The sequence below is a fragment of the Penicillium longicatenatum genome (assembly GCF_028827895.1).
Source record: "Penicillium longicatenatum strain IBT 33135 chromosome Unknown contig_2_segment0_segment0, whole genome shotgun sequence".
Classification (NCBI taxonomy): domain Eukaryota; kingdom Fungi; phylum Ascomycota; class Eurotiomycetes; order Eurotiales; family Aspergillaceae; genus Penicillium; species Penicillium longicatenatum.
In genome coordinates, this window is record NW_026643120.1 from 6892162 (window position 1) to 6910925 (window position 18764).

General features: G+C 48.4%; 7 protein-coding genes across 7 annotated transcripts; 5 read left to right on the forward strand and 2 right to left on the reverse strand.

Moving 5' to 3' along the window:
* Positions 1 to 46: 46 nt before the first annotated feature.
* N7484_005097 (uncharacterized protein) lies at positions 47 to 1114 on the forward strand (the record flags this gene model as incomplete). Its single annotated transcript, XM_057115517.1, has 5 exons — positions 47 to 333; positions 395 to 479; positions 535 to 699; positions 763 to 900; positions 962 to 1114. 5 exons carry the CDS (start codon positions 47 to 49, stop codon positions 1112 to 1114), a joined length of 828 nt encoding a protein of 275 aa, XP_056975657.1.
* Positions 1115 to 1832: 718 nt separating this feature from the next.
* On the forward strand, positions 1833 to 3873 carry acuM (gluconeogenesis transcription factor RDS2; the record flags this gene model as incomplete). The annotated part of the gene is made up of 6 exons (XM_057115518.1): positions 1833 to 2013; positions 2127 to 2149; positions 2433 to 2724; positions 2777 to 3525; positions 3576 to 3766; positions 3822 to 3873. The coding sequence occupies 6 exons, from the start codon at positions 1833 to 1835 to the stop codon at positions 3871 to 3873; spliced, it is 1488 nt and encodes a 495-aa protein (XP_056975658.1).
* A 514-nt stretch (positions 3874 to 4387) lies between these two features.
* On the forward strand, positions 4388 to 8307 carry N7484_005099 (uncharacterized protein; the record flags this gene model as incomplete). Its single annotated transcript, XM_057115519.1, has 17 exons — positions 4388 to 4439; positions 4513 to 4746; positions 4806 to 4910; positions 4962 to 5104; positions 5155 to 5410; positions 5465 to 5538; positions 5591 to 5667; positions 5840 to 5875; positions 5930 to 6149; positions 6208 to 6335; positions 6387 to 6559; positions 6608 to 6824; positions 6881 to 6969; positions 7017 to 7165; positions 7235 to 7384; positions 7435 to 7692; positions 7756 to 8307. The coding sequence occupies 17 exons, from the start codon at positions 4388 to 4390 to the stop codon at positions 8305 to 8307; spliced, it is 2913 nt and encodes a 970-aa protein (XP_056975659.1).
* A 737-nt stretch (positions 8308 to 9044) lies between these two features.
* On the reverse strand, positions 9045 to 12334 carry N7484_005100 (WD40 repeat domain-containing protein; the record flags this gene model as incomplete). The annotated part of the gene is made up of 3 exons (XM_057115520.1): positions 9045 to 11412; positions 11464 to 11735; positions 11792 to 12334. 3 exons carry the CDS (start codon positions 12332 to 12334, stop codon positions 9045 to 9047), a joined length of 3183 nt encoding a protein of 1060 aa, XP_056975660.1.
* A 545-nt stretch (positions 12335 to 12879) lies between these two features.
* On the reverse strand, positions 12880 to 14601 carry N7484_005101 (Salicylate hydroxylase; the record flags this gene model as incomplete). The annotated part of the gene is made up of 8 exons (XM_057115521.1): positions 12880 to 13299; positions 13356 to 13437; positions 13489 to 13581; positions 13640 to 13853; positions 13919 to 14276; positions 14335 to 14414; positions 14471 to 14522; positions 14584 to 14601. 8 exons carry the CDS (start codon positions 14599 to 14601, stop codon positions 12880 to 12882), a joined length of 1317 nt encoding a protein of 438 aa, XP_056975661.1.
* A 521-nt stretch (positions 14602 to 15122) lies between these two features.
* On the forward strand, positions 15123 to 16777 carry N7484_005102 (uncharacterized protein; the record flags this gene model as incomplete). The annotated part of the gene is made up of 2 exons (XM_057115522.1): positions 15123 to 15380; positions 15515 to 16777. 2 exons carry the CDS (start codon positions 15123 to 15125, stop codon positions 16775 to 16777), a joined length of 1521 nt encoding a protein of 506 aa, XP_056975662.1.
* Positions 16778 to 18265: 1488 nt separating this feature from the next.
* Positions 18266 to 18691, forward strand: N7484_005103 (uncharacterized protein; the record flags this gene model as incomplete). Its single annotated transcript, XM_057115523.1, has 3 exons — positions 18266 to 18415; positions 18478 to 18514; positions 18582 to 18691. 3 exons carry the CDS (start codon positions 18266 to 18268, stop codon positions 18689 to 18691), a joined length of 297 nt encoding a protein of 98 aa, XP_056975663.1.
* Between the last annotated feature and the right edge of the window lie 73 nt (positions 18692 to 18764).

The window sequence follows — 18764 nt, forward strand, 5'->3', positions numbered from 1 at the left end:
GTTGACACCCCACACAACTCTTCCAACCCTTTTTGCGCACCTCGCCATGCCTCCCAAACGAAAGCGCTCTGGCGACGATGACAATGAAGTTGAAGACGATACAGAAAAGCGCTACGCCTATTTGAAGCCACAAGTTCGTCGCGTTCCGGAAAAGACGATCAAATCGAAATGGACAACCCTTCCAGAACCAGTCCAGGATAAGGTCCGGGAGCTGTTCCATGCGCTCGAGCGTCCGGTTATTATGCGTCAGTCCAATGAGCGCAAACGGATTGAGGCGCAGAGCGCAGTTCAAGCGGTAGTTCGAAAGCATGTTCAACCTCTCATTGCCAGCCTGTGGATTTAAGCGCTTCGAGCGCATTGTGTCTGAATTGAGCTAACATGTACCAATCGACAGTCTCGGAAAGCGACTGCCACGAATGCCCTTCCCACCTATTACCAATGACTCGAACTTTGACTACGAATCTGCGCTCGATGAACACGTAAGAGATCCATCAACAACGTCGTTGATGAGCATTGCTGACTGGATACATGCAGAGGGCCCTTGAGGCAAGCTTGGCTACAATGAAGGATAGTACAGATCTACTGAAAGCTGAAATCGCGAAAGAAGAAGCCCTCCTTGCAAATGACAAGAAGGAGCTCCAAGCAATGGACAAGAACGCCAAGCGAGCGGAGGCCGAGCGAAAGAGGCTGATGAAGAATGTAAGAGGGTGGTTTTTTTTTTTTTTTTTTTTTTTTTTTTTTTTTTTTTTTTCGTTTATGTAGACTAGGATCAATCTCGCTGACATAGATGGCTTCAAGGAACACCCTGTTCTCCGGCAGCTGGACGAGCTCCCCCAAGACTCTGGGTCTTCTGGATTTACACTAGTTGATACTAAACCCAATCAGGCGACACTGGATGAGGTATGGACTCTGGATGAAGTTGCACCTTTTACACTACATCAACTTATGATTTGAATCTTAGCTCCATACCGACCCCGAAATACAGCAACTGATGAAGCAACTGCATGGTCATCTCCAATCCATGCAGACTAATACTGCCCCGCTTACCGGTCTGAGGGATGCGATTACTCGGTCGCAAGCTGCGCTGGACATTTTTGCAGCCTCCAACGACTGAAAGAAGCATTCAATGACCAGCTAAAGTTTCTCGAGTCTGAACCTTTCGAGAACCCCAATGCACGCGGGCATATACAACTGCACTACAACTGCAATTGAGAACAGCAAGTCATCAACAAGCGAGATCTGAGCGCCACGCATTACGCCCCAATACTACCAAGATAATCCCTGTCGCGTGCTCAGATCCCGATACCTGAGCTGCAGTCGCAGTTGCTACGCGCCAAGACAAGCGTGCCGGTACCGATGACATGTGAAACCCTCAACTATTCGCTGAGGATCATGTCAGTCAGATCTCACCGGAACAGGGTCTGCGCCCAGTCGATCATTTGTGGCTGTCCAATCTGGCCAATTCCATTGATCAGGATCTGCGCTAGAGGCCCCACGAGAAGGTCCAAGCTGGTGGATGCCCGATAAAACCCGCCTAGTTAGAGCAATGATTGAGAGATTTCAAAAAATGCAGTTCAGACACTAGATGTAAAGGATTTAATATCTCGTACTCCCATATAGACCAGAACGTCGTTCCGAGGCGGCTCTCGGTGGCGTTGCCGAGAAACGATGGGGGGATTCCCCACACGCGGAGCAGAACGGAGGGGTCACTCCGCTTTCGCGAAAGTCCAGCGAACTTTTGACTTTGACGTTTCAACTTTCGACTTTCATACTGCAATGTCTGCAGGCAGCCATTCCGCCTGGTCCTGGTGATTACACAACAAATCGAAACTATGACTGAAAGGAGCGTATCGGGCGCTGGTTCCGACAGGACTGCATCTGCCAAGTCCAAGACCGGTGACGCAGCAAAGGATGCGCGCGCAAAGGAATCGCAAACAATATCTGCTGCCAAGGCTGAAATATCTGGCTCTGGCAGTCATTCTAGTCCCAAAAAGCGCCGCAAGGTCAATCACGGTAAGCTGCCCACCGCGTGAGGGTATGCGACAGGGGTATGGGCGCTTTCGCTCGCATTCCCGTTCGCTTGGCGATGTGAGCACTCGACACTAACGATCATATCAATTTTATAGCATGCGTTTACTGTCGCCGCTCGGTGAGCTTCCCCTTTTGAAAATTTTAACTAGCGCTTGTGTCCGCTTGGTCGATGCGACAGCCTTTGGGCAACAAGTCCCCCCATCTTAATGGGGGCAGTTTTGTTTCCCAGAATCGTTTTTGCTAACGGAAGGCCATTGGTCGCGTTGGACAGCATATGACTTGCGATTCGGTACGACCTCTCCCAGATCAGTTCCATTCAGTCTATCAGTTAGCCGTGAAACTGGTTGTCAACCAGAGCGGCAAAAAAAGATGTGCCTGCTGACCAGTTTTGATTCGTGAAGGAACGACCTTGTGCACGATGCGTAAAGCGCAATATCGGTCATTTGTGCCATGACGAGCCCAGGGAACCTGCGAAACGCGCTCGAAGCGACCAGGAGCATTCCGCGGCAGACGAAGAAGGGTCGTCCAACAATGAGCTGGGCAACGTTCAAAGTATGCCACGGAATGTCGATGTCCCGGATGCTGCCGGTCAGCAAATCCTCTCAGACGGTACGATCGGAATTCAGCCCTCCTCGGTGCAGCCAGCAAACATTTCTTCGTCCGGCCAGGGCCTCGATAGCAATCCGCAGCAGTGTAAGTCTTCAGACGAGCCTTTTGCAACTCCAGCTGACGTGAAATATAACAGTGATGCCCTACAACGACTGGATGGGTGGACAGAACCAGTTTCAGGATATGCACTCTCTTCATCCATCGTACATGTTTAATGCCCCTGAAGTGACGAATGAGTACAACTTGCTCGGCGATTTCCTCAGCAACAGTTTGCTAGATGATGGGGCGATCTTCCAGAATCAGGACAACCCTCAAGGGATTTACTCCGATCCTTCTCTGATGAACTCGATGAATACAATGAATATGCCAAACGGGTTACAACTCCCTGCGCAGCTTCCTCCTCCGGCTGTACCCCACGGGGACTCCATCCAACGGACGGCTGCTCCAGCAGTGGTGAATGACAAAGCACGCGAGACATACTATATGACCGCGGCTGATCCGTCCGGATCAGACCCGCCAGAGGAGCGCATGAATAAGCTCCTAAAAGCAAAGTATGATGCTGGTTTGCTGAAGCCTTTCAACTACGTCAAGGGCTATGCTCGGCTCAATCAGTACATGGAAAAGAACATGCAACAAATTTCTCGGCAAAAGATTCTCCGACAACTTGACAAGTTTCGCCCCAAGTTCCGAGAGCGCATGCAGAGTCTAACGGATATTGAGTTGATTCTGGTGGAAATGTGGTTTGAGCGAAGTCTGATGGAGTATGATCGCGTTTTTGCTAGTATGGCTATCCCGGCCTGCTGCTGGCGACGAACCGGTGAGATCTTCCGTGGCAATAACGAGATGGCACAGTTGATCGATGTACCAATAGAGAGTTTGCGAGATGTGAGTTTCTCCTTGTTTGTCTGGTTTTTCTCCTACTAATGCAAGCAAAGGGAAAACTTGCCATTCACGAGATCATTGTCGAGGACCAGCTAGTCAGCTATTGGGAGAAATTTGGAGCCATTGCCTTTGACAACACTCAGAAAGCTATGCTTACAAGCTGTACTCTGAAGAGTCCTAATGGGTCTGGCGACGGAATCCAATGCTGCTTCTCATTTACGATTCGACGGGATAACCATAATATGTTCGTTCCCTTGTGGTATTTCTGCCTATGCACCAGCTAACATGACCAAATCTAGTCCCTCCCTTATCGTTGGGAACTTCCTTCCCACCCAGCGGATACACAAGTAGCATACTCCACCTGTTGGTTCTCATTGGTTATGTTGAAATCCTTTTTATGCTGGCCTGTGAACTTTTGATTCTTGATTCCCCGAGGCTGGAGGTCTGCGTCCTTGTTTTAAGGTGTACTGTGTCTGCGATGTAATATACTTCATCATATTCATGGATGTTTACATTGAGCCATTTTTGATTTTATTTTTGAAATCTACTAGACTTGTAGAGACCAGGGGATAGTGAGGTAGTATGAGGTAAAGAGTGACATCCAAAATACGGCGCCAACGTCTTCTAACGGAACTTTCCCTGCCCATATCCTGTTCGCGCACTTTTCTTCAACGTTTCCTTTTACCAATCGACACCAACTTCTTTCCGTCTCCATTCTTTCAGATCTCCATACTTTTCTTTTCATCATACTTTGTCGTATTCGCGTCACGCGTGTGATACCGTCTCATTTTTCAAATTATCCCATCCTTTCCCTGTTCAGCGCGCGCGATTTCCCCTTCACTTTCACCGTTTTATTTCTCGCGTCATGGCTCCCTTCCAGGATGATGCCGCCACAAAGCTTGTGAATTCGATGAAAGGTATGATCACAGATCCTACAAATCCGTCTACCAGCCGCGTTGCGTCACACCCTAACGCGTAAATTTCCAATAGCCATTGTGCAAACAGTGAAAAAACAAATGACAACGGCGCCGCATGGTCAACTGGCGTCCTGCGTGGTTACTGAACCACTTCGGAAACAAGTCCAAAAACTGCCCTCAATCACAGGCCTCAATCCCCGCAACTATGGCGAGATTGATCGTATCGGTACAGACCTATGGAACGCCTGCAGGCTTACCCTGTGCTCTCGTGCTAATGATAAACGGGAACATGTGGTCCTCAGCCGAGGTTTGTTTTCAATGCCTGGTTATACCATAGAATTAGCAACTGACTACTTTTATGTCCAGTGAGCGCGTTCGCCTTCTTCCTGATTGATTTCGGAACTCCAAAAACGGCCTCCGGGCATGTTAGAGTTCTCCGAGCAGCATTTACCGCAGCTCGCTTCTCTATCGGTATGTCACATGCGTATGTATTCTATTGGTCAAAGCTCATCAGTGATACAGAGAATGCAGAACTTGAGCTGGCACTGAGCATTATGGCAGTTGCTGCACAAAGACTCGAAGGCTTGAAAGCCTCGACTCCTCCTATTGACCTGGAGATCTTCCAATCCTTTGTTGCAGAAAACTTCACTTACCGGATGCAACTGGTAAATCATTCTCGTGTTGATTAATGTAGAATTTGGCTGAAGATGTATAGGAGTATTTGAAAGGTCGACCAGAGTTCGCTGAGCATCTCTTCAGTAAGGTGCCCAAAACATACTCTATCAACAATGGTGAACTTGTGGTTCAAGTTCTCTACAACATTGGATGTCATGCAATTGCGTCATCCCAGAATGGTGTTGCTATCAAGTGGCTGGAAAGAGCGGTCACTCGTGTCGACGAGTGTAATGAGCACTCAAAACATGAAAGAAGTGGCATCGAGCACTTAGAGCTGCTAGTTAGGCATTCTCTTGGTAAGCCCTTAAGCTCGCACTCTTATGGTCATCCCAGCAACCTGACTTATCCAGTCCGATCTTACTTGTCCATGGAAACATCTGAGACGAAGGAGAAAATGAAAGCACAGCTCAAGGTTCTCAAAGAGGTAAATACTGTGCCATCAATTACCGTTTAAGCTCACTTCATGACTGTTTTAGAAATACGGAGGCAATCCAGCCGTCATATTCCTTCAGTTGGAGATCCTTCGCCCCAAGGATGAGGAAGAAACAGCCGAGTTCTTCAAAGGTACTTCTGACAGCAGTTTAGAAATGAATAAATGTCACCTTGCTGACTTTTAATTGACAGTACTTGGATGGGTATTTACCGGATTGTCGTTTACCGACCAGACCTTTGAGCTGCAAGTTGGTGCTAACCGTTTGAATGACATGCACTAATGACTGGCACAGTGCCATGGGCTATCTAAAATACGGAGGAGATCTCAAGTAGGTTTAAACCCTTCTCTCACCGGCTAACGAGACTTGCTAAAAGTTTACTAGCGAGGATCATGCACTGCAAACCTTTCAACTCTTGCTGAAGCATGTACCACTCATTCGAACTGATTGGGTCGAGCGCAGCTTCATCGCACTTGTGTCCCAAGCTCTTTCAACTTCTCTACCAGAGGAAACCAAAATCGAAGTAATATGCGATACGGCACAGATCTTAAATTCACGAGGGTTTGAGATGATGAGTGAACCAGCCACTCATGCGGTCCTCGCAGTATAATCATCTTCACTGTGAAAATTATAGAAAGAAAGGCACACTAACAGTTACATAGTTCATCTGGAAACATATCAGCACCGGATTTGAGACCAATTCCTCCGTGGCACAGAAATGGTGTCTTACCGCACTGAACACTAAACTTTTTGAAGCCTGTTCTTCCGCAAACCGGATTCAAATCCAGAAGTCAGTAATAGAATATCTCCCATGTGAACATTTCTCTAATTCTTGACACAGAAAGTTCGTGAATTTTAGTCTAGACGGCTTCGACACGCCCTCGGCTAGAGAGATGTTGCAGCTTATACATTTGCATAACATCGTTGATTCAGAGGGCGAATTCAAGAACGATTTCCAGGTTCTGTTTCTAATGTGGAGACTTGCGTTGCAGGAGTGCAAGGATGACAACCCAAGTGAGTGAACTCTGCATTGAGCATATCTTTCTCATAATAATCGTTCAGAAGATTGTATCTGCCAACAAATCCTCCAAAAGTCCCCGCCGTTGGGTCATGCACAAAGACTACAATTCATCCAAGTTTGCACCCTAGAGGCACAGCGCGGGAAGAATTCTACAGAAGTGATGAAGTGCCTTCATGAGTTTACTGAAGAGGTGGCTCGGGAGGAGAACGAGAATCGTCAATTGCCTCTTGATCGAATGTTACAGAGGGAAGACATACTGTGAGGCATTCTCAACCTGGCAGCTTTACATTTGATACTAATCTAAGTATCTGCAGATTCCTTATTCATGTGTTGTCAATTGAAGTGGACAATGGAAATCTCGCCGCATCTGTTGTAACATCGTTGGCTCATCACATCGCAAATGGTAACGTCTAAATACTGTTCAGGTGAGATGAATACTGAATTTTCTAGCGATCTACCAAATTCTACATGAGCCTAAGAATGATTACACACCAATGGAACAAGAATGGGTTTTGCAAAAGTGCTATGCCTTAATCTGCATCTTGCTGGAGAATTCCAAACTCGACATGATAGAATCACTCATGCACACCTTGAGAGAGGTCTGTTTGAACCTTTGGTACCTTACTGTTTCGTGAATCTTCCCCCGCGTTGCTGACAAAAAACTCTAGCTCATCATTTTCCTGCAACCCGAAGAAACAGACCAACCAAGAACAGGGGAGACTATGGTGGTGGATGAGATAGGCTCACGCTATCTTCTCCTTGTTCTGATCTTGAATGTATGCCGTGCTCGAAGCACAAAGCTCGATGAAGTAGCCAAAGTATGTTGCAGCTCTCATGCTCCAAATCAGAGTACATGCTAATTTTTCAGTCCTGCCACTACGAAAAAGTCCGAATCGGCTTGCTTGAGCTGAGAAACAGTCGCATTTTCCCCGAGCTAGACGGTTCTCTTGAAAGCCTCTTGTGGGGCCTCTGCTTTGAAGCCTGCATTCATGGAAAGGAATGGAACATGGCTTTATGGGCCTTCCACAACTCCAGCCAATGTGATCGTGGAAAGCTAAGTGCTCAGTACTTGGAGACCATTCTATCCAAGGAAATGCCTTCCAAGTACAAGATCTGGCTTGTCCGGGTACAATCCTCTAGAGCAAGCCCCAATCACTTCATATTTCATCACTAACTATGACCTCGTTAGGAAATCCTCCGCCAAAACTACGGCAAAGATGATATTGACTCGCTACTCCTGACACCCACCCGGGCCAATATTCCTCACCACCTGCACGTTCTGTTTCATCTTTGCATCACAGCCCAGAACCATGAAGACACGATCCCCTGGGAACTGGAGTTTTATGATGACGACTGCCTCTACAACGTCTGGGGCAAGGACGGCGAAGTACAGATGACCTACTACCAGATTGCGGAGTCGATCCTCGATCTAGTAAATGCCGGTGCTTGCGATCAAGAATACTTGCTGAGCCCTGAACACTTGCAGATGCACTACAACAAGGATCCTGAGACGGGCGAGATGTCTCAGTCTCCGTGCGAGCATTCCCCGTACCCCACCGAGGAGCTTGCAAAGCTTGCAAGTTTGGCCTTCAACCAGGCGATGGACTTCTATGCGGATGGTAGGGATGGATTTTGCAAGTCATGGGCGAAGAAGTCTATTCATATGGCTTCGATGATGGGGGATGACGCTGGCGATGAACTGGTTGCGTTGTTCGAGGAGAGATTGAAAGGATTGTTTTAGGTGAGGGTCGTGTTATTGTTCGCGATGATCAGGATTTGAGAGAGATTCGGGGATTTATGAGAGGGAGGAGGATTTAATAAGACTGATGGGCTCATTTTTATCGACATTCAGTGGATCAAACATGTTTACGAGAGATATTAGAATAAGATGTTGGGATTACTTACTACTAATATGATGGCGAAGTAGGTTCAAGATTGAGTTGTTTAATATACGCGCCTAGGTAGTCGGATCGGACTTTTGGGGATGAAACTCCAAATATAGACGGAGATTCGCTAATTCGGTAACTCTTGTCGCATAACCAGGTTCAAGAACAAAGATGAGATTGTCAAATATGTAAAGCATCTAAGTTGAAGCTCCGTAGGCATGGCATAAGCCAGGTAGAGTAATATGGGTATCATCAGAAGTGAAAAATGTGAGAAGCAGCAAGACAGATGTCGCCCTCCCTAAGTGGTAGAGGGATGCAAGGAGCATATGAGATGATAGAAGGGAAGGGATGGAAAGAACGAAGAAGTCCAAGTCACCATAGAAGATAGCAAAGAAAAATAAAAGAAAGATGACGAAGTGAAAGAAAATATGGAAACGAGGAATGATTCTCGCAGATTTCAAAGGCATTGTGGGCCCTGATCATAAACTTCAGCAACGTCATATGTCACGGAGAGTCACCTACTCGCAACATCGTAGCCGCTCAAGATGCGATTAAATGGTGCTTGTGACCATTCCAGAAACCTGGAAAGTGATTATTCATTGGTGGTTGCGTCGTAAGATTGACTCCTGAGTTTGGGTACATTCCTGTGACGTAGTGACGGAGTCGAGGGCACATGACGAAGCTGTTGAGGAGATCTTGGGGAAGAAGAGGAGAAACTGGGTTTGCGATCCATGTCTTTGCCGCTACTGTCTGTTTCTGTCTCGGCACTTTCGTCGCTGAGTGACCGCGCATTCACGGCATGAAGCGTGAGACTAAGTTCACGCTCGAGCTCCTTCTGCGCTTCTATTTGCTGGGATGAGCCATGAAGCTTCTTTCGATACGCTCGTAGAGTGCGACATAGTTGCTCGCTGGACATTTCCAGGCTTCCAAACTCGCTGCGGCTCGATTGCTTCGTGCGTGCTCGAAAATCGAGAGACGTACGGCGATTTGAGTTCCTAATACTGCTGGATTTCCTGGAAACTGAAGGCCTTGATTTCGGGCTCACTGGTGAAGGGGATCGACGGTTGTGATTGACTGAAGTGTAGGATGTTGGCGAAAGACGATTAGGAGGTGATGGTGTTTCTGCAAGGGAATGGTTCTTCAGGTTTGATGGTGTCAAGGAGAGCTTGGACAGTTTCCTGGATAGGGTCGGAGAGAGTTCGCGAACCGGTGTGGGTGTTCCCAAGGGATTCTCTGGACGGAATCCAGCTAACTCGCTCCTCGAAAGCACCTTGCGAAGAGGCGGCTTGGCTGCTGCCATCTCCTTGATCGGGCCGTCGTCCTCGTTTCCATTGACCTGATCTGGAGATGGCTGAGGTTGCACAGAGAGGTTCCAGATCATCAAAATACCATCCATGCCAGCGGATATCAAATTTCGCTGCGGGCATGATTTATCCGAGTCATCGGCTTCTTCCATGAGCAGAACGTCACATACGCCTTCTGTGTGACCGAACTCTCCAGTGAGAAGGATATCTCTTTCCAAGTCATATACGCGAATAGACTTGTCCGTGCTGGAAAGTCCGATGAGTAGTTTCGGGCATTGTCCTGGAATTTCCGACGTAACAGTCAAGGATCCCATTATCACGGCATCATTCCCTTCAGAATCAGATGCACGGAAGCAATGGAGCTGTCGTCCAGAGGGAATGTCGAATTTCGAAACATTTCGATCCATGGTGGATACATAGAGCGTGTTTGAATCGTCAGGGCAGAACGCCATGGACACGGGAGATGCCTTTAGAGTAATGACCCGAGAAATAAGATAGGCAACTGAAGTTGCTCCATTCTCCTCTCGGGTTGCACGCTCTCTGACAATGACTGTCCGGTCTGCAGAACTAGACAACAGCTTCTCGCCATCATTCATGAATAGAAGCTGCCCCACTGCGCCGACGTGCTCATCCATGGTTTGAATTAGTTGCAATGTGTCGTCGGTTTTCTGGAAAAGTTGCACCATTCGATCTCGACCAGAGCTAGCGATAAGGCAAGAATCAGGTGAAGCATGGATGGCAATGTCGGTGATCTCAGCACCATGAGCACGCGCTTCAGTAACACAAGCCCATGGGTTGGCTGAGAGGAGTTTTAGAACTCCGAATTTGTCACCCGAGACGAACCATTCTGCTTTGTCTGCAGCTCTCAAGACTTTCAACTCATTGGCAACATCTTCGTCCACGGCAGCTGCTTGCTCAAGAGGCACAGTCTGCGAAGATAGGCACTTATCCGGAGCCTCCCAGAAATTGACAGTACCGTTTCGAGACCACGAAAAAAAATCGGCCAAAGATTTCTTCGGCTTCGTCAGGCGTCGAATACCGAGTACTGGGTCTCGGTGGGCCTGCATGGAAGTCTGCCCGTTTTCTTGCGCACCTTCGTCGCGTAAAGCATCCATCGAATATATATTGATTTCGCGGTCTGCCTCAACTGTGACCAGATGCGAGAAAAGGAATCCCATACAAGTAATTGCAGGGGCTTTGCACAGCTTGTCTGGTGCTGGTGTGGCTCTTCCCGATCTGGCAGGCGACATAGTTGTCGATGAGGGCGCTATCCGGAGCGAGTCGAAGGATAATTTCTGCATCTTCTTTCCGCGACCACCGAGCCAAATCGCTTCTCGATCGAAATCGACGGCTAGGGAGCTTATGCCAAATCCAAGTTGGGTCACAAATGATAACTTTTGAGACCCTTCCCGATCATCGAGGAGACACACGGCACCCGATTCAGTGCTAACCACCGCCTCTTGATCCGAAATACTGGAAATACAGCTAAATGTATTATCACCTAAAGCTCCCAGTAGACAGTTTCTTCCTGTGAGAGCCTTGGGAGCGGGGCTTGGTGAGGGAGCGGCCCCATCTGCGTGCAACCGGGACTTGGTTGGAGAAACAGGGCGTTGGGGAGCTGGTAGCCTCCATACCTTAACATGGCGTACACCGGTTCTATCAATTCATTAGCCATTTATCACAGGTTCAGCAATGTTGGCCACATACGTAACCAGCGATTGGCCAACCCAGCACATGTCACGAATGAACGATGTGCACTTGTTTGCCGAGTGTAATCTGGCCGAGCCATTCTTGAGATTAATAGCCCAAATCAAAAGAAATCCATCGTTCATGGTGCCCAAGGTAGCCAGGTATGTCGAATCGGGACTGAAAGCTAGACTGCGCACACCGAATGTGTGTTCTGAGAGTATAGAGAGCGGAACATCGGGTGAAGCGTCTTTGGCGGTTGAGAAGATCAAAACTCGAGGGTTGTAGCCAGTCTAGCCCACTGTCAAATTCCATCTTACAGATTGTGGCATTGTCTCATCGCACTCACCTCTCCTACAGCTAGGAACCGCCCATTAGGACTGATGGAGACACTAGTTACAGCCTTGACTCTCTCCCTGGAAGACCACGCGCGTGGGCTGCCATTGTCCGAGAGTTCGTTCGAGGGAGATCCATTGGGAACATTGAGGTGAGGGTTGGAGCGAATGTGGGATAAGGATCGTGATCGGGGGTCTGGTGTAGATGGCGGGGTCCCTTGGTTATAGAAGGAGGAGGTCGGGTTTACACTTGTGGCGGAAGGACGAGCTCGAAAGAATCGTTGGGTGACGTTGGCGTCGTCATCCAGTTCGGCAAGGACAGCAGCGGAACCGGCGCATAGCGCGAAGCTCTTGCTCTGATCATGGCTGGAGAATCCATTGGGGGTTGTGGTGGAAGTTCCAATGACTGTCTGAAGGGAGAGTATGGACTGGTGGGATGATTTGCTGGGAGATCGGGACCCAGGTCTGAGTACGGGGGAGTTGGAGGGGGTGATTTTCAGGGACGCGCCAGGACCGGCGAGCTTGCTTTTTGCGCTTAGAGGTGCGGTGGTCGCCATGGTGGGATGGTATCTCAGTCCCCTGAGCGGGGTGTTTGCATGTCACTCGGACGCATTCGTTGGGGCCCAATGGAGGTTGGGGAGTCGAAGAAAAAGAGTGGCGGGGAACACGAAAGGAGGTGTGGGGTGACGAAATCAATGAGCGACTAGTTGAGAGCTTGACAAGCTATCAAGCCAAGTTCAAGTGAAGAGGGAAAAAAACCTAAACAGAGTAACAAACATGGAGCTTCATTCCGCGCTAAATTTGTTGATCATTCCAGTCGATCAGGAATCCTCAACCTTGGGTCGCGCGCGGGAGGTTCCTGACTTTGGATCTATACAACAATCAATGGAAACGTCAAATACGGTCTTTCATCGCATTGCAATAGGTTGACTATCAAAAAAAGAAGCCTTCATCATTTAAAATGAAAAAAAAGCTATTTTTCTTAGCTTCAAGCTGAAATTAAGATGCGATGAACTGGTGGGTCGCGGTCCAAGCACGATGTACCAATCGGAATCTCGGAGATCAGTATGTGGGATGTCGGATCAAAACTGATTCCACGCCTTCACTGTCCTATCTCCGCTACCCACTCATCGAATTGCCGACCTGCGTCAACAGTCGCATTGAACGCCATCAATCGCTTGAGGTACCCCACGTGGCCCCATCCAAACTGAAAATCATGATCGGGATTCTCCCAATCCACGTGAAGGAAGGCTTCATCCCGGGCATCCGCCTCGGGTCCGTCAACCATATGGTATAGTTTCTGATTTGCGACGGCGCCTTGGACATTGATAGTCGTTCTCTGCTTGCGAATGAGCTCGTATAAATGCAGGACATCAGGAACCTTGGAAGCAGGGAGACCACTTCTTGAGAGTTTCCCTAGAAGGACGCCTAGAGCAGCTCCGTCTTCGACGGCCATTGCGGCACCTTGGGCTTGGTAGGGTAGGGTGGGATGGCATGCATCTCCTAGAAGAGCAATGGATCCCTGTGCTTGCATTAGCTGCTGCTCTCACTATTGCTGTGGAACATTCAGGGTCTTACCCTGCACCAGGTATCCAACTCCTTCATGTGGCAGATCTTCCATTTGAGGGCATTGTCGACTTGTGCGATCATCTTTGTCAATCTATCAAAGAATAGTTAGCTCAAGTGGAATTCCAAGTCATACTCAGGGTACCCTTGCCTTGGATCCCATCCTTTGAATAAATTTCGCATCTCTTGCGTATTTCCCTCTTCCGTGGCCACGCCCGGTGGTAGATCATCAGGACATCTGAAATCTGTTAGTCCCATAATATGAGAAATGGCTGATGATGAAGAGGTAAACGAACACTAAAACAAGGTTATACGTAGAGCCACCGCGCACCGGATACAAGACCGCATGCTGATGAGGTCCCAGCCAGCACCGGAGCGAAGGCTCAATCAAGGACTCATCAAGAGCCTCTACCCGCTCTTTGGGAAACGTTGCTCGATAGGCAAGATCACCCGTGTCACTAGGGCCCACATGGTAGCCAAGGACCTCGTTACGAACCACCGACCGCAGTCCTAGATCAGATCAGATGCGCATTAGAGTTTGGGTGCTACACAGAGATTCCCGTCGTGTCACCTACCATCGGCACCAATAATGATATCCGCATACAACCTCTCCTGGGAAGCGAGAACCACGGAGGTAGTCTTCGAGTCGGCCGAAATGACTTCCGACGCGAGACGAATTGTCGCACCCAGTCTAGTAGCTTCCTCGCGCAAGACACGGTGGTAATCCGCACGGTGAATCACATACCACGCTTGTCCAAAATGTTTCCGTTGCCACACGTGGCCAGGACGCGTGGCGATGGAGTCTCCATTACTGTACTTGAGCAGACAATGGCCGGAAATGTTGACGGCACCGGCTTTTTCGAGTTTCTCGACTAAACCGAAATCATCCATCACGCGCACCGCGTTAGGTGGCATTTGAATACCTGCTCCGATCTAGTGTCATGATGATTAATATTTTAGGAGGAATTCTGTCTGTTTTCCGTTGATGTACCTCTCCTAATTCACTTGCTTGCTCCACCATTGTTACCTGTAGGCCTTCTCTTAGGCAGGCGATGGCGCAGGTCAATCCGCCTATTGATTAATTTGTAAGTCTCCTAGCTTTACGGGCGAACGAGGGATACTCTCACCTAACCCGCAGCCGACAATCAAGATCTTGAAAGCATGATGAGGACGATGGCCCTAAGCGTCATACTTCCATTAGTACCATTTCGCCTTCCCCCAGGTGTCAGAATATACTTACAGTCTGTTCGATGGCCATTTTGGGATCACAATGCCAAGAATTTTCTTCAATTTCCTGTGTTACGACCGTAGGCTATTTTTCCCATTGAAGACTATGGAAACCTTGGAAGAGAAAAGAAAAGATGCCGAGGGGGTGATCCCTTGGGGGAACGGCCCCCCTGCAAGGTTCATGCCAGATGCATCAAACATCGAAGTGAACTAAAGGCAACTAGTCAATCACTGGCGCGGAGCCCCGGGCGCATGTCCCGCATTGAATAATGAAAGCTGTATAGCTGGTTGTATAATTCAGTGCCTAATTCCAAGCTTCCAAGGTTATACCCTTGCACAAAGTGTATGCCAAGGTGAAATGCCATGCCTTTTAATGTAAACTGCCGAATTTTATGACTTGTTCCTTTCTGCTTCTCTCCCTTTTCTGGAACACGTCTTACATGTTTCCTTTGATTCTTTTTCTTTTTTTTTTTCTCTCCGAGTCTTCTATCTCTTCCTCCTGGTGTCAATGTATAGTCCTTTTATTTCCTTTGGCACATACTCTGGTACACCATGGTTATACTCGAAGATATAGAGAGGAATGATGCGCCTGAGAAATTGAGACATACACCGTCTGGCCTCCTGCTAGTTCCACAACCCAGCAGTGACGCGGCAGATCCGTTGAACTGGCCACTGCGCAAGAAAATCGGTATCTTGGGATTGGTTTCAGTGTGTACTTGGATCGGAATTGCGCAGACTTTGGCCAACCAGTCGGGGTTTTTCGCGCAGGCGAAGGTTTACCACAAGGCTGTGAATGAATTATCCTACTCGGTAAGTCATGAAGCGTGGAACTTTCCACGGGATTTCCACGTGTTTTTGTGTTCTTCTGGGGACGATCTTTTGTTTTTCTTGCCCCCTTTTTGTTCTTCCTCTCGGAGCATTACTGACATGCCCCTGCATGGCAGGCATCGGCTGGGATCGCCGGGCTGGCAACCGGTCCCTTCCTATGGGCAATCCTGGCCCAGCGGATTGGGCGGAGCTCTTGTATCTTCTGGGGTCTGCTTGGGATGCTGGGATGTAGTGTCTGGTCCGCGTGCATGACTGGAGAGAATGACTACATCCCTTTTATCATCTCTCGCTGGGTCGGTGGGACGTTCGGCTCTGTCGCCTCGACTATCGGAGCTGGTATTGTTTTGGACCTCTTCTTCCTACATCAGCGTGGAAAAGCATTCGCTGTTTACGGCATATGTACCCTGTTCGGTGTCCAGTTTGGTCCGACATTGAGTGGGTTCATTGTCGAATATGCACCCTGGTCGGTCCAGTTCTGGTGGGGTGTTGGCGCCGAGGGATTTCTTGCAATTATCGTGTTTCTATTTCTAGAGGAGACTGGATTCTCGCGTGATGGAAAGGTATACCCTCGTCTTCCTAAGGAGTGGTTCCCCAACCGAATTGCTACTTTCTTGCCGGGGACTGCGACCGTTCCCCGGTCCAAGGAAGATGGCCGACGATCTGCAAAAACCTTACTCCTGGTCGCTGCTTGCCCAGTGACTATCTTGACTAGTGCCGTTCTCTTCTTGGCCTTTGGATGGGCTGTAGGCGTGGTGACACTGACTTCGGTGTTCCTGGGATCCCCGATCGAGGAGGGCGGCTATTCATTCTCTGCCCTCCAGGTCGCCTGTTTCACTTTTATCCAGTGGCTGGGTGTAGCTGCCGCTGAGACATGGGGCTTTTTTCTCAATGATCGCATTCCATTGTGGTTCACCCGTCGATACTGCAACGGAGTCTGGAAGCCCGAGAATCGGCTTTTCCCTCTGCTCTGTATGCCAGCAATTGTGCTTCCTATCGCGCTAGGGCTGTTTGGTGCTGGCTTACAGTACCATTTACATTACATGGTCTTGGGCCTGGCAATCTTCTTGATACAGCTCACCGAGGTCTCCCTTGTTCCAGTCATAGTGAACTATGGCGTGGAATGCTTTACAGATCACTCACAAGAAGTTTTCAGTATCCTGAATTTTTGGCGGCTGGCACTGGGTGTTGTTATTCCTTTCTTCATCCGCGAGTGGCAAGATACTGTAGGTACGGCCTGGGTATTTGGGATGATGGCGCTTTTCAGCGTCATTGCATTCTCCCTCGCCGGCCTGCTGGCCTGGAAGGGAGACAAGCTCCGTCGCTACTCATTTACCAGTCTCCAAAAGTCCGAAGGTGGGGTGCAGTTGATTCATCACTAGATTGCTGGACTGTGGATCTGGGCGGGATTTTATTTTCAACGTTAATTCTCTTCTTTGTTTTGTGCCATTTTCCTCCCTGTCTGCATACAAAAGAGCTACAGGGCATGTATTGAAGAGTTTTTCTTATGATTATGGATGATGCCTTTGACGACAAATCCCTCAACCATATTCGTGTCCAGCAGCGTCTAATTTACGGACTACTGTCTCGAGCCAGGAAATGTACGAAGGTGGACCCATGCATAATGCCGATATCCGGTTGGGTTACAAATTTACGGTAACTGATTTCCAATCTTATGCTTTCTCATAATTTGTTCTTTCACTGCATACATATGTGCAAATTACAGTACTGGAACATGGGTAACGACCTGCCGATGGATTGAAGGCGGAACCCAGGCTATGGATGTACTCACATACGAGAAAGTCAACGTTTACCCCCGAGCAGAATTTGTACGCGCCCTTGGTAAAAAGTTCAAGACTTTCCACCCCAAAGAATGAGACCAACTAACCCTTGCGTTGACTATTGCTCTAATTTGTAGGCCCGTGCAGGGAGAAGCTTAATGGTCTGTTAGCGTCGATCATATGAAATGTGACAGGTCTGCTCGGCACTCCACGTCAGCATTGTTTGTTCCGGCTTCCTTATTAGAGCCTGGGGACAAACGAGGTGAATTTATTCTAGCGTTGATAGCTGTCAGCTTCGGTATCCTTTGATTTTCCGAGAACACTTTATTGGAGAAAAGGCGAGAGCATGTGAGACGACAAAAAAAAAATCCATTCGTTCGCAATAGTTCGCAAATTATTTCCCTATCGGGTAAACCGACTAGGGATTGAATCAGATACGTACGGCAAATCTACATAATTGCACATCATCCACCCTAGCGTCATGCAGGTTGCCGATCAATCGCAAGGTGTTGGTACCCGCGGTTGTCGCAAGCCGGCACCGTCTAAGTGCAGACCAATAAGTAATCACCTTATTGGTCCTTCGTTCGGGAGGCTGACAGTCTCAATTCTAATCGTGGTATTGATCAGCGTAAGGTGTTACTCGGGTGGGTCAATGTATTCAATTTACATGACCCCGACAAACTCAACAGCGTGCCCGGTTGGTGTCATATTGTGGCTTGTTTTCCGATCAGAACCTAAGATCGGATACCTGGCTTGGATGATGATGGATAACTCAGTCTTTAGCATAAGCAGTATGATGATATGCCTGATGGATTGGCAGATGTTGGTAACATTGCGAAGCTCAGTAGTTGGAATGTGAATATTTGGGCTGGTCCCGATGAGATCAGGATTTCAGGATCACCCATGTACATACTGCATGTATACCGTGCAGGATTTCAATGTCCCTACCTAATATAGTAGACGGATAGATGATCGTGCTCCAGGCTTTGATAATAATCTAGCCCTATGGTCATCCCTGGCCACCTTCAACACGCTTCTCATGTTCTCTCTTCCCGATCAGTCTATGTGATTGACCTTTCTTTCCAAGAAATGGCCTTGACGGGCCAGCAGCCGCTCATCGTGGGCGTCTCGGTCGCTTTGATGATCTTGGCGACTGCTTCCGATGCCTTGCGGTTCTTTTCTCGGTGGATGATGAGGTCTGGTTTATGGTGGGATGATTGGTGCAGTTTACTTGCCTTGGTAAGTTGCAGAGCCAAGGCTACTATCTATTTGGAATGTCAACTAAACGTCACCGCCATTAGTTTCTTTCCTATGCGTTCAATATCAGCCAGTTTGTCAGTAAGTATACCGGCGCATGATCGAACTCTTGCTGTCTACGGCATCAACTCACCTATATCATCCACAGGCGTGGGCTGCAATATGGGCAAGCATGGCGCGAACGTCCCTAATGAAGCTGCCTCCATTACGTGCACCGCAAAGGTTCGCATTTCACCAACATTCTGGATAGCCCGTTGAGGAAGAAAAGGGCTGACGACTGAGTCTAGACACTATACTCAGTGATCATGATATATACAATTTGCATGCCATC